Consider the following 14,141-nt stretch of genomic DNA (forward strand, 5'->3'; position numbering starts at 1 on the left):
TACTACAGAAGACCACAAAATATCTACTGAGGCACAAGCTTCTAGTTAGCTGGAAGAATTGGATGGCCAGGTTACAGTTTGCTAAGTAGAACTTAGCAGAGCCTGCAGAGTTCTGGAAAAAGGTCTTGTGGATAGATGAAAAGAACATTGACATGTAGCAGAGTGATGGAAAGGACAAAGTCAAAGTACTGTATATATATATATATATATATATATATATATATATATATACAGTATGGATGTTTCTTGTTTTTCGCACCATTCTATGTAAACTCTAGAGACTCTAGAAATCCCAGGAGATCAGCAGTTACTGCGATACTGTCTGGCACCAACAAACAAACACACAAGCGCACATTGAAAACTGCACATGCACACACACTTTCATAAACATGCAGGTATGCGCCACACGTGTGCAGACACACACATGCACGGGCACTCAAACAAATGACACACATGCGCACACTACACCTTACAATTTAGATTTTTGTGATTTCATCCCTCATACAAGTACACGTCTGAAGTATCAGAACCGTTTTGCACAACAGCAATAAATTTAATGAGCTTTAGAATGTGATTTACATTTAATAAACATCACAGGCAAAAATACACACTTGAAGTATTATTTTCTTCTCCATTGGGTGAAATGTTTTAAGTAGCACCTACAAATAGCAAATGCACAAGGGACATCAATGAAACATCACAGCTCTAAATCCCTACTGCCCTCTACCGTTCCACTGAATGCACAGCCAAGAAACGGCAATTTAATCTGAGGGGCTTTTTGCTCCATGTACAAACACAGCATTTAAAGTAACATTTACATTCACCATTTTTTTTTGTTTGTTTCCTGTATTTAAATTCTTGAACACATTTTTGTATTTTTAGTTTTGCTTACAAACCCTTTCCTGAGAACATTGTTTCTCATCATTGACAAAGCAGCTTTGGTAGTTTTTCTTTTTTTCATTCTTAGATGAGCAAAGGTTACAGGTAGCGGCCAGGTCTTCATTAGAGATTACGCTAACAAGTGAAGGGTACACGGTAAAGGTTACAGACAGGTTACTCTGGGAGTAGTTAGTTCAGCCCTTTGACCAAATCCATGATTCCACTTCTGTGCTTGAGGGCACTTTTTGAAATCTTTCAGGTGCATGAGGTGATAAGGGGGCTCTTTTGGGTAAAACTGCCAGGGTTCCAGTAATAATATTCATTTTCAAGGTACGTCTAACGAGAGCTAGGGGCTCCTCTCCTGTTGAGACGGCTCTAAGCAGTGTGTACATGTCTACATATCAATTTCTGAAATACAAAACAGAGGAGTGAAGATGAAAGAAATCTGTACTTTCTGTAAGAAATTAGTGCAAAAGCTTCCCCTGATAAGGCACAGTGGCGGTAGAAAGGACAGTTTAGGCACAGACAGATAGGTCCTGGAATGCCAGTGGCCAGTATGGCGTTACCCAGGTGGGTGACCTCCCTGTTGACACTTGATTGGTTGTGTGTGGCGTGAGTTAGCCGCTACGTTCCAGACTGACAGAAGCTCCCGCCAATAAGAGCGGCTCCCGGATCTCTGCACACATACATCTACACAAACGAGACTTCCAAGTCTCCAGGGTTGCCTGCTGTAGAACGGTGAGAAATGGAATGTACCTGACATATGAGATCTAGAATGAATATCAAGCTCCGTCTGGCACTCTCTTGATTAGGAAAGGTGCTACAGATGCCAGGTTATTCATTCTAATATGGCCAAAAATGTATTGCAAGCTAGCAAAAAGTTGTAGCTGCATATGAAACGATGTGCATAAAACAATGTGAAAATAAATTTCAACCCAGAACATGTAAGGTAATTTATTTCTAAATTTTGCTAGCTGAATGGTGCAAGCTTTGCAATATTGCAAGTGCAGACCTGCTTTAACCCTGGATGCAGAAATGAGATCGGTTTAGATATATGTTCAGTGAACCAGGAACTGTTTACAGTAATTGGGCTAGTCCGCTAGAAGCATCAGAACCATCAGTGCCCAGGCCTTAACCCAACCTGAGCAAACCTACAATGTTGTGTCTTTTTACTTTTCAGTCATATACTAATGGCCGGTGGATAACTGTGTTTCAAACGCAAATAATGTATGATAAAACGATGCTAAAGTGATTTTAAAGGAATGGCAGTCATAGTGGGACTAAGACCGGCACGTGTTCACACTCGTTCAAAGTGTGCAGCGTACAGGAAGCTCTGCCTTTCTGTGAACTGCCACTCACAAAGAGGGACTGAGCGCTTCTTGCACTGGTCTGTCCACTTCAATTGCTTTTAGAGCAGTGGGCTCTGTCACGTGTTGTACTTTTCCCTTATCACCACCACTCTGTATGTGAACAATTTGCGCGACTAGGTGGGTAGGCTCGGTAACACAGCGCACAGAGCTCGCAGATGTGCCAGTGTAACTTAACAAGATGTATTTCTACTCAATCTTCCCAACTTTCCAAAAAGACAACAGAAAAACAAAGAAAAACCCAGAAAAACATCAGTATAAACTGTACACAAGACACATAAGACACACAACCTTTGTATCAGTCTATTCACATCTAAAGCAGGGGGGGGGGGGGTTTAAATAAATTTAAATATTGCAGCACATACTGTACTTTAAATGAATCTAAGCTGAATTTTCATAGAATTTTTAATGCAATAAGGAATAGACTTTTGACATGCACATGTGCATGTCCACATGAATGTTTTTAAAAGCTGTGGGTTATTTTATCTTTTCGGAAATCGGAAATACTAACCAAATATTTGCTTGGATTGTTAATGGCTGCTTTATTTATCTCACAAGAGTTTGCTTTGGACAGCCAGATTAATAATTAATAATTGTCCCTCTTCATCTGCCCTTCTGAACTGTGTATCCTCTCATCCTCACAGCTCTTTCTACACATTGCACATATAAAGCGTTTACCATGGCATTGCAACAGGTACACCGTGTGCCATATCACCACATGAATTCCTCGACAGGAAATTCAAGGAAGCTGATTTTTGTGAATCAGCTAGGCTTTGAAACGCGTAATAGTACGGTGCAATTATTTTCCCATATAAAAGCCCACACACTTCTGCACTTCCTTAAACACTGCTCCTTCCATACGTCTGGGATGACACCACGTCCTCTTCACACACAGGCCCGCCCAGATCCAAACCCGAGCCTTCTGCCGTCCTGCACGGTACAGGGGGACACAGACGGCAATGCCCGCCTGTGTTTGTTTTCAGCTCAGTCTACGCCGGTCTTGATTGTCGTAACGTTATCTCCTGGGTCAAAGCAGACAGTTTGTCTTGTTGTCAAAGGCACAGGCAGGTCTTTCACTCTGACAGCCACGAGAATCTTAATAAAAGGCTTCCCTACCCTGACTCCTCCCTCTAGTCTTTTATGATGCAGTTCATGACCCCTGACCCCCACGGGGCAGTTGGGCTAGAGAATCTATCAGCTACAGAGTCAGCGACAAATATTACAGAGGGAGAAGGAGAGACCGATATGTCAGTCTGCTAATGAGTCCACTGCCATGTGTAACGAGAGAATGGGGTCTTCCAAAGGGAGAAAAACTGAGAGACGGAGAGAGGGAGGGCAGACACATGGCAGTTTTTGCAGGGGAACGGGCCCGTAGCCCTTAGGGCCTGTAAGTCTTAATCACGTCCTTGATTGGCCGGCGGCAGATGGGGCAGCAGGCATTGATCTGTTTCTTCAGCTTCTGGCCACAGTCACTGCAGAGACACATGTGCCCGCAGGTGTAGATGACCGTGTCCACCTCCTGGTCGAAGCACACAGTGCACTCGCCGTTCTTACTGCCTGGGGGCACCTCGGGGGGCGGGAAGGCTGGAGAGAGGGGGGGGCTTAGCGGAGAGCTGGGAGCCGTCACTAAAAAGGAGAGAACAAAGAAAAATAGATATGAATTTATGAGAGAACACAAACTTTATGCTTGACCCTGAATGCCTGACCACAGCTGAAAATGCAGCAACAAACGTGTACAGACTTGAGTGTCCAGTAGTTATTGGACAAAAATATTTGGCTAACAGAAAAATATATTTTTTAAATTAACTGGCTTTTTTTCTAAACGTTTGCGCAATCTTAAGACAGTGAGATATCTGACTAAATTTTCCATGACTTTCCAGGATGTAAGCATTTTATAGGATTTTCTTACGATTATTGGTAGCCAGTATATTACAGAACAGAAGTAGTGTGGTGTGCTGCACTGCAGAGGGTTTACGGTTGTTTTATTTAACGCTACACCCAGCGATGACTCCTGGGAAGAAGGTGAGCAGTGAGGGATCAGGATTGTTTTATTCACCGCACTCACCCAGCGATGACTCTGAGGCAGAAGAGGAGCGGTTAACGCTGAAGGCCATGTCCGAGTCGCTGTCATCCGGAGTTCCTCCCGGTGACCCTGAGGGTGAGGCTGGGGGAGGGCTGGACTGTGCTGTCCCTGCACGGTAGAGAGAGGAACATCACGCACAGCCCCCTCTAGTGGTGGAATAAACACCCTGCAACTGTCACAGCAACTGCAAAATCACTGCTTTCTAGCACTGAATTAAAGTATTTCTTTTGAGGTCAATGCTAGTCATTACTCTATGATTTTTTTAAATATGACACAAATTAGTGTTATGTAAATGGACGTTCTGTCATGTTGCATTCGTGAGATATACTGAAAGGTACCATGACACAACACTGGATAAGAGCATCCGGCAAATAAATAAATAAATAAATCACAGAAATCTCACTTCTCCCAAACCCCCGACATCATCTAACAATGACTCAGGAACTTCGTCTGTAATCTTACACAGAGGTATTAATCTGAAAGGAATTTCCGAGGGGGTTCTAAAAGGGTAATAATATTAGGCCGTGTTTGTCACAACACCATTACATAATATAACTGGTCACCCTTGAAACCAGCTCGAGCCATTCTCTCGCTCAATACCCCTTGTTTCCTCTCCACCTCCCTCCCGCCTCTCAGTGTCTCTCTTTCCAGTCTCTTTGTCTCTCTCTCGCCCACCTCTCTGTATCTCTCTCTCTCCCTCTCTCCACCAGCTTTGTTTTGGCTATTTTTAAATCCCTTACAAGGCCAGTTGCTCTGCAATTGGTCACACGATTAAAGCCGAAATGACAGGAGGCTTATGTGGGGGAGTCATGGGACAGGGTGGACACACTACATCTGAAAATAAATATGGCCTCCACGGAGCACAGTCCCACACACGCAGCCTCTCGTACACACACACACGCACGCACGCACGCACGCACGCACGCACACACAGCCTCTTGTACACACACACACACACACACAGCCTCTCATACACACAAACACACACAGCCCTACACATATGCATGCATACTCACACACACACACACACACACGCAGCCTCTCGTACACACAAACACACACAGCCCTACACATATGCATGCATACTCACACACACACACACACACGCAGCCTCTCGTACACACAAAGACACACAGCCCTACACATATGCATGCATACTCACACACACACACACACACACACACAGCCTGTCGTATACACAAACCCACACAGCCCTACACATATGCATGCATACTCACACACATACACACACACACACACACACACGCAGCCTCTTGTACACACAAACACACACAGCCCTACACATATGCATGCATACTCACACACACACACAGCCTCTCATACACACAAACACACACAGCCCTACACATATGCATGCATACTCACACACACGCAGGAAAAAGCACAAACACACACACACACATGCAGGAATGCATGTAGACACACATTTGCATGCGTGCACACACACACACACATATATGCACACAGACACAGATGCAGGAATGGATGTAGACACACATTTACATGTGTGCACACACACATACACACACACCGCAGTTTATATGAGACTCCTTACTCGGACAACTTCACAGGGACTAGCCTGGTGGGGCACACAGAGCTCAAAGAAATGCACTCTGCTTAATGCACACACCAGTTTACCAGAGAAGGGAATAACTGCCATATATCAGGGGGGGGGGGGGGCGGGTGGGTATGAGAGAAGTTTATTGGGGGTGACGGAGTGAGCCACATACCCAGAATCCTGAGGCGGTTGACGGCACCGTGGAGGCTGAAGAAGACCCAGAGCACCTGGGAGGAGTCCACGCAGAGCAGCCGGCCCCGCCCGGCCCCGTTAAGGCCATGGTGCACCTCCCCGCTGGCCAGCAGGGTGAAGCTGAGCACGTCCCCCGCGCTGGGGGCGGGGAAGCCCCGGTACACCACCCAGTACTCCTTCCGGTCCAGCAGCGCCTCGGGGTCGGCCGGCAGCTCCGCGGCCCGCAGCGTGCCGGGGTCGCACGACGTCACCCCGAACAGCAGCGCCCCGAAGTACGGCAGCCCCAGGTGGCCCACCTCCACGAACAGGGTCTCCCCCACCAGCAGGGGCCGGTCCCCGAACACCAGCGTCCGGCTGCCCTCCAGGAAGTGGATGCAGGCGGCCGAGCGGTCGGCCGACAGGACCACGTCGGAACCGCGCACGGGGTGGAAGTGCAGGTCCGACTCCAGCAGGGCGGGGGCGCAGCGGGCGGGGCGGGGCGGGGGGGCCGAGCCGGAGGGGGAGGAGGGGGAGGACGACGCCGAGCAGGGGATCAGCTGCAGGGTGGCCATCTTAGCCGCGGCCGCCTGGTTGGTCTCCAGCTGGTTGTTGTTGTAGTTGGCCGAGTCATGGTTGCTCTGCGGTAGGTAGGCGCTCAGGCGGGCGGCACTTAGGCGGGTCGAACCCAGGCTCTCTGCGAAGGTGCTCTCTGGGAAAGAGAAGGGGGGTGGAATTAGGCGGGGACATTTTTAAACAGATTATTGGTACGCTGCTCGTTTTAATCGCTCGGGTACAAGTAAGGATATGAGACCTGGTCTAACAAGAAGAGGCCATTTAAACCAAATAGATTTGTGAGTGTTTTCTAGCGAAAAAAGCAAGCCCATCCTTAAATAGAGATGCACAAATTAAAAACATCTCCAGGCAAGGTGGTCCCGCAAAAACAGAAATTAAGTCAATCTCAATAATGTATTTTAGTCATTATTACTTATTTAATGCATTTCTATAGCTTGCATTTCTATGCATTTCTATAGCTTGGCTATATGGCAAAAGTATTGTCAATGGACTCATTTCATGATTTGCCAATGGGGTAAGAGATTTTCCCTGTCAAGCAAGCAGTAACTTAAAACATGCTAATATTTTATACTTCAGAGAAAATGTTTTTTTTTAAGTAATTACATTTTAGAGCTAGTCAAACCATGTCAAGCTGGGAACTGGTCTGAACTGGTCAACCAGCTAAACCATGTCGAGCTGGGAGCTGGTCTGAACTGGTCAACCAGCTACCAATTGTTTCAAAACCTAGCTTGAGTTGTTTTTTTCAGCAGGGTCCTGCTTCATGCATTGGGTGTGTGCCAGGCGAGGGGTGACACAGGAACACCAGCCTGAGTCTGGCTCTCGGACGGATCTTTCCGGGCCCTAAGAATCCTCCAGCCATGAATGAGCAGCCGTTACCAAACATGCTTCTCCCTCAGACACATCATGAACACCCGCACACAGACCCGGAGGAGACCCACAGATCTGCAGTCGGGACGCAGAGGGGAGTGTCTGCTCACTGATATGGTGTACAGCTCCCACAAAGAGATAGTGCCCCCACACACTTCTTATAGCCTGCTCTTATCGTCCTGATCACTGCAGGCTGCTATTCCTGACTGTTAAGAGCGGTGGGGGCACGAGGAACTGGCCACTGGATGTACACAGTCCCCTATGTACACGCCTAGCAACAGTTACTCAACTACGTTCAACAGTCAAGGATTCTCAGCATGTACATTCAACAATCGCTCAGCAGCTATTTGCAACAGTTATTAACTCAAATATTAGCCCTGACACTCAACAATTACACAGGGTCTGATCCCTGACCCATTCGAGGGCAATGCTGTCAGGGGTTCCCCGGCATTCTGGCTAAATTCCCAGCCTGGCTCTCTCAACCGGCCGCATAATCATCCCCTGATTTAATCGGTAAAAAATCGTTCTCTCCATCTCCACCTGAGCTGACGTGTGGTGAGCATTCTGGCACAAAATGGCTGCCACTGCATCAGCCAGGTGGTGCTCCACATTGGTGGTGGTCAAGGCGAGCCTCCCCTGGCTGGTGAGAAAAGTGCAATATAAATGGAAGTTATTATTATTAGGGGTGGACAAGCTTACCCAGCATGGTGACCTCCTGCGTGATGCCGTAGATGTCGATGATGGCCCACAGGGGGCAGCCCACGCTCAGCCCGCAGTGGAACAGGACAGGCTCTCCTTCGTTGACGGTGTAGAAGACTCGGCCGTGGCGGTCGGCCCAGAAGGACAGCACGCTGTCGCGCAGGGCCAGCCTCTCCGGCAGGGCTTTGGCCCAGTAGCCCGGCCGCGTCACCAGGTCGGGGCAGGCGTACTTGGGGATTTCGGAGGCGCCCAGCTCGCCGGGGTCCAGGCTGGTGAAGCCGAAACGCAGGGCCCCGCTCCAGCCGCTGTGGATGGCGGACAGGCGGAGGCGCACCTTCTGGTACAGCTGCACGGGCCGCTGGCTGAAGGTCACGCCGTTGCAGAAGCTGTTCCTCCGCGTGGCGCGCCGCAGCTGCGAGTCCAGGCGGATGTTCTTGCCCTTGGCGTGGGGGTGGAAACGCGGCGACTCCAGGCTCAGGCTGAGGGGCGGGGCTGACGTGCGCCGCTCCACCCCGTTGCCCGGCAGCGTGTAGTACTGCCTGCTGGCCACCGGGCGGTGCTGGAGGTTAGCATCTGGAGGGGGAATCGCAATTTTATAAGGATTAATCAGAGCGTCGATGCACTATTATATCCTGTTTCAGGCTGAGCCGCAGTTAACAAAACGCACACACACGCATTTCACAAGATCACAAGCACCAGCAAACATTCAAATGTTGTGAAATAGTTCTGCATTGCACAAAACAATAGGAAATCCTTTGTGCCAGTAACAGTCGGAATTAACAGCATGTAGTCACACGTGCAGCGTATAGGATTATTCCTCCTCAGCGTCGCACATTAAAGCCTGACGCTTTCACAGTTTCACACATTCACACCATTGTGCCTCAACATGCCTTCAAACGCTTGCGATTACGGGTTCATCAGCATCTATACATTTTCTGGCATTATGAGAGATTTTCTCAAAGATTATTTTGTATATTACATCATACTGTAAGACCAGGGCTTCTTTTCTAACTCTTGCCCTGGGGTCAAAGGAATACTGAGCCAAGAACACTATAAAATAAAATAACATTTCATCAAAATAACAATTATAAATTCACTTAGAAATCAACTGTGATTGCAAACGAACTAAAACATTGTTAGAGAATAAACGTGCTGTGAGATTTGGTGTACGACAGGAGAGTTGAAATAAAGGCAGGCTTTTAAATGAGACAAATGGGTCTGTGCCTAGACAGACTTTGGCCTCCATCAACAACGTTCTTATTTTAGACCACAGCCGAAAATGACTCACTGCGCTGAAACTGACAGCCTTTCTTACTGTATGTATTCTCCCAGAGGAGACATGGTGACATATTTGCGTCCATGTTATCAATAGAAAAATAACGGCATGCTGTTGAATAAACAGAACAAATACACACTGTCTGTTGTACACGTACAATCGAGACTGCGTCATATCTTAACGGAAGAACGCACACATGCAACGTGTGAAATTTGTGTTACATTGGCACCATTTTGATTTTCAACTCAAAATGGTGTGCACTTATGTGCCAATTGCTGAACCATGGATTTCAACAATGTATGAAAATATTCCACATTTCTAAGTATGTGTTTGAGATCAGAGATCAGGTGTAGAGGGGGCTGGACGTAACTATAGCCTAATAAAGCAAGTCAACATGGGGCCGGGTAAATGGCACTGAACTACATAATCCTGTTAGGATTATGTAGGTGCAGACATACACAGCAACAGTGAACATGTTTGTGGCAAATGCATTCCATTTCAAAGCTACCTAAAGGTTACTGCAGGTCTTATGAAAGATATGGTAGCTCATATGGTATTTACATTTCTCATTCTGGTCACCTCATCCATGTCCTGAAGTACCAGCTCTAACCTGACAGCACTGTCTGCCATGACGTCAATGGGCTAAACCGAGCTCCATAGAAAACTCCGGAACCATTCCAGGAGCTGCGCTGTATCTTTTGCCCGCCGCTAATGCAAAATAGCATGTTTTAGCACGTTTAAGGAAACTGCGGTTGTAACTCAGCTAAAACGCGAGAGGCAGGGGACAGCCCATGGGCTTCATTCAGCAGAGCCAAACTCAAGCACGCTGACACACTGCACAGCGGGTGGTATGCCTCGTCTGTAAAACTATTTCTTTTGACTGTTTTTTGCAGAAAAGAAACACGGATAACCCCTTTATCCAGCAGGGGCTCTCCATTACAGTCCGTCTGGCATCTTTCCACGTACAAGGGTGTTTCTCTGCTCATAAGGAAATATGGCTTTACAGCATGCTTGAAAAACAGGCGATTAGATTTAAAGAGCTTAAATGGGATTGAGAGTTAAATAGCTAATCCTAGCAGCTGGAGTAAAACCACTTGATCGACCTGACATTTTATTATTATTTTCTTCCCCCTGTTGCCAATGGGGGCGTGAAACTCTCCTGTTCGCTCCATCTTCCCAGCAGGACCTCAGATGGTAGGATTTTTAGGAAAAGGAATGCTCACGGAGGGTCACAGACACACTCAACTTTACCTGATAACCAACTTACTGTTTGAATCTCAACTTGCCCCTTCATTTACGTGTGTTAAGGAGAGTGGGGGGGTTGGGTCAGTGAATGACATTCAGGCATCCCGTTTTGGCACTGACCATCTGGAAAGCTATGGAGTTAAGCGTTGTTGATAGTAAATACATCTCACAGGAGGCCCTCAGTATAAACAGCCAGTGAGTAAATGGGTTGCCGATTCCTGCCTCATACTAGACTCGGTGTCTTTTCTCATTTACCGAGTGTTTAAAAAAGCCTTTACAAAGCATTTACAAAGTGCTTATAAAGCATTGAGCGAGCACGGAACGTTCAGAGACCGCTCGGCTCTCACACTCAAAGGCTTATTCGAAAACGCCTTTCTCCAAACACCCCTGGGCATCTCCAGACTAAACAAACAAAAGAAGCAACTGTCAATTTCCCTTTCTGCAGAAGGCCCACAACTGTCAGAGCGAGCATTTCTGCCTTTGATTTGTGTATTTAAGGACTGACCGAGATGGGGAAAAAAAAATACATAAATACAACAAGCGACCAAACCATTGTGTGTATGCAAGTCTGCCAGCCTGAAAAAGATGGATGCTGGATTGCCTTTGGGGAAGAACTGTATTATACAAACATGCAGGCCAGCTATAGGACTGAGCCTGGGACCTCCCGGGCTATGTGACTTTATATGGCTTCCCTTACCACGCTGGTCTGGCAAACACAAACAACCCGATTTGGAAAGGGTTGTGACTGCTGAGGAGGTATGTGTACCCCTCTGTATATACACTTTGGTCCAGCAATGTTTTGGTATATTGATATTTGTAAATATGAAGCCCTTGTCCTTAACTTTGTTGTGCAGGTAGCAGTTGAAATTGTACTTCCTCTAGGGTCATTCAGCGCACTTATCCCTGGTTATGGGTATACACTTTGCACTTTGTTGTATGTTGCTCTGGATAATGTAATGTAATGTAATGTAATGTAATGATATTGAGAATATAAAAATTTCACTAAAATAAACTAAACTAAATATTGAATATGTTAAATACAGCAAAAGTATTGTTTTAATAACATTAAGGCTATAGTATCATAGTCCCAACCTAATACAATCCAGGTTTTGTCGGCACACTTATTTACCAAAGGATTTTACTTTTGCTACATCAAAATAGAATTGGTTCAGTGATAATGATTGGTGGGTACTCATTATTGCTCTTCGGATAGGGTCAGAAGAAAACAATCACATTTCTTTGACGAAATATTGCCAGACCCTAATATACCTCCTTTTGTCCTTAAACCCTCAGAGAGCCCCACTATTTCTGAGAGAGAGCCCAGACTCTATCACAGATAGCCCTGAATCCAGAGCATGCTCCTTCTAACTATAGCACAGGAAGCTTCTCCATCTCCAACACCTGTCAGGTCACGGGAGCAATAAAACAGCCTTAGCTTTGAGCAGCTGGTTAAAAACAAACTGCCAAGAGATATGGCAGGGAAAGACCTTTCCTTTACATGGATAATGATCCAAACCCTGCTTTAGTTAGTTCAGTTGATTTTGATTCGTTTCATGTGTCTCTCAGAGGTCATCATGGCCTTCCGCTGCAAAATGACACCTTGCAGAATATTTATAAACCAGGCACAAAATACACATTACACAGCAATATGAACTGAGCTGAGCACCTACTATGGCCAGCTAGTGAACCTTTTAAAACAGCTCAAATTACAAATGGGCAAATGTCAACAACAACAACAAAATAATAATACAAATAATAAAAGTAATAATAATAATGATAAAAAATAAAATAAATACATTAATTAATTAATAATAATAATAATAATAATAATAATAATAATAATAATAATAAACTGCTATGGGACAGCCTGGAGTGAGAGTCAGTACTTTCAGGGTGCTGGAGGTAGTCCTGCATCTTTATTAATCTATGACATACATTCTATATTGTGTGCCTGGCGTACATGTATCTGACACATACCGATAGTCTCACAATCCCTCCCTCCCTCCCTCCCTCCCTCCCTCCCTCCTGGTGCCAGCGAGGCCCAGGGTGAACGCCAGGGGGGACCTCAACATGGCATCACGGTGTTGTGGTTCTCAGCTGCAGCCTTCCAGTAGGAACAGAGCAGCCCCTGTGCCATGTTTAGAAGCACCCCTCCCACTTAACACACCGGGGGCTGTGTACGGGGAGGTTAGGTTAGGGAGGACTCAACCAAGACTGACCCTTTCTGTTCTCTCATGCCACCTTTTATCTGCCGTCCAGGAATGGTGCAGAACTACTGATCCATCGATGAATAAGCTAGCATTTGTTACTGTGCTATTTATATAAGTCTGATATGTGCTTATATAAAATGAAATTCCCAAATAAACCCATGAAAATCACCCTGTAAGGAAATCCGTGGGAAAATGTGTATATGCAGTTATTACCATGTTAGTCTCAACCAGACTGACATGTCGTTATTTATACCACTGTTATTAATATAATATCAGTAAACTGTCAAAGCAGCTGGCTCGGAATCCCCAGTGACCAATAGCGATTTGTTCAGATTCCCTGGTGGCTAATGGAGCGGCTCGGTGGAGCTCATTGGGGAAAGTCGCAAAGAGAAAACGTAGGTGATCTGAGGTGAATATGAAGCAGATGGGACTCATGTCACACACTTTACTGCCTTCCTCTGCCCTGAAACACAGCAGATTAATCACAGGTCTGAACGTGGTGGAAAAACAGCGTTAACCAGGCGGCGAAAACCAGCACATCCAGACTGCCTTTCCGGGTCAGGAATGGAGTTGCCACATTCTATCTCGGGGGTAGCATTATGAAATATTTATGGCCATTTCAAGCAGCAAGCTGAATTCCTCGGATTGTAGACAGCGAACGAAAATGCGTAAGCACAGCGAGCGATACAAAGGACAAACTCAAGAAAGAAAAAAAAAACCCTGTTTGAAAAAAGCAAGAAAATACACAAATATAGTTTCCCAGAGAATGAAACTGGCAGCAGTTAAGGAGGGGTGCCTGTTGAGCTGCTTCTAATGTGAGCTGGAGGTCAGGGCAGAGCCCCTTGGTAAGGACCCCTCTAATACCCAGTGGAGGCGGCTGTTCGTCAGCGAGACCCTGCCGCTATGCGCTGACTTCCTTTCCCACAGTGACCGCACGGGATGGTCCAGTGCTGAGCCCCCCCCCCCCCCTCGCTCTGTAACCCTGCATTCCCAGAACAAGCGCCTTTCCCACACTCCCCCCCTCATCTCCCCTGAAACCCCAAAGCCAGCCCCGTCCTGCACAGACAAGCTGGAGATCATGGGAGAACATTCTCTGCTCTCTGTCCGCTGGCTGAGAATCAGCTCCTCCACTTCCTGTCCAGACGATCAGACCTATCCATGTTCTCTTCCAATGTTCATTGGTGCTTGTTTT

General features: G+C 46.5%; 1 protein-coding gene across 3 annotated transcripts in view; it reads right to left on the reverse strand.

The window, feature by feature from the left end:
* Positions 1-532: 532 nt before the first annotated feature.
* Positions 533-14,141, reverse strand: part of neurl1b (neuralized E3 ubiquitin protein ligase 1B) — a 65,609-nt gene continuing 52,000 nt past the window's right edge. For all 3 annotated transcript variants that reach the window (XM_061236482.1, XM_061236484.1, XM_061236483.1), the window contains 4 exons: positions 8,219-8,791; positions 6,081-6,788; positions 4,312-4,437; positions 533-3,872 (listed from right to left, as the gene is read on the reverse strand). In XM_061236482.1, coding sequence (XP_061092466.1) covers positions 3,625-3,872; positions 4,312-4,437; positions 6,081-6,788; positions 8,219-8,791 — 1,655 coding nt within the window. In that variant the 3' untranslated portion in view covers positions 533-3,624. The remainder of the gene's footprint in view (positions 3,873-4,311; positions 4,438-6,080; positions 6,789-8,218; positions 8,792-14,141) is intronic.

This window comes from Conger conger, chromosome 3, assembly GCF_963514075.1.
Source record: "Conger conger chromosome 3, fConCon1.1, whole genome shotgun sequence".
Taxonomy (NCBI): domain Eukaryota; kingdom Metazoa; phylum Chordata; class Actinopteri; order Anguilliformes; family Congridae; genus Conger; species Conger conger.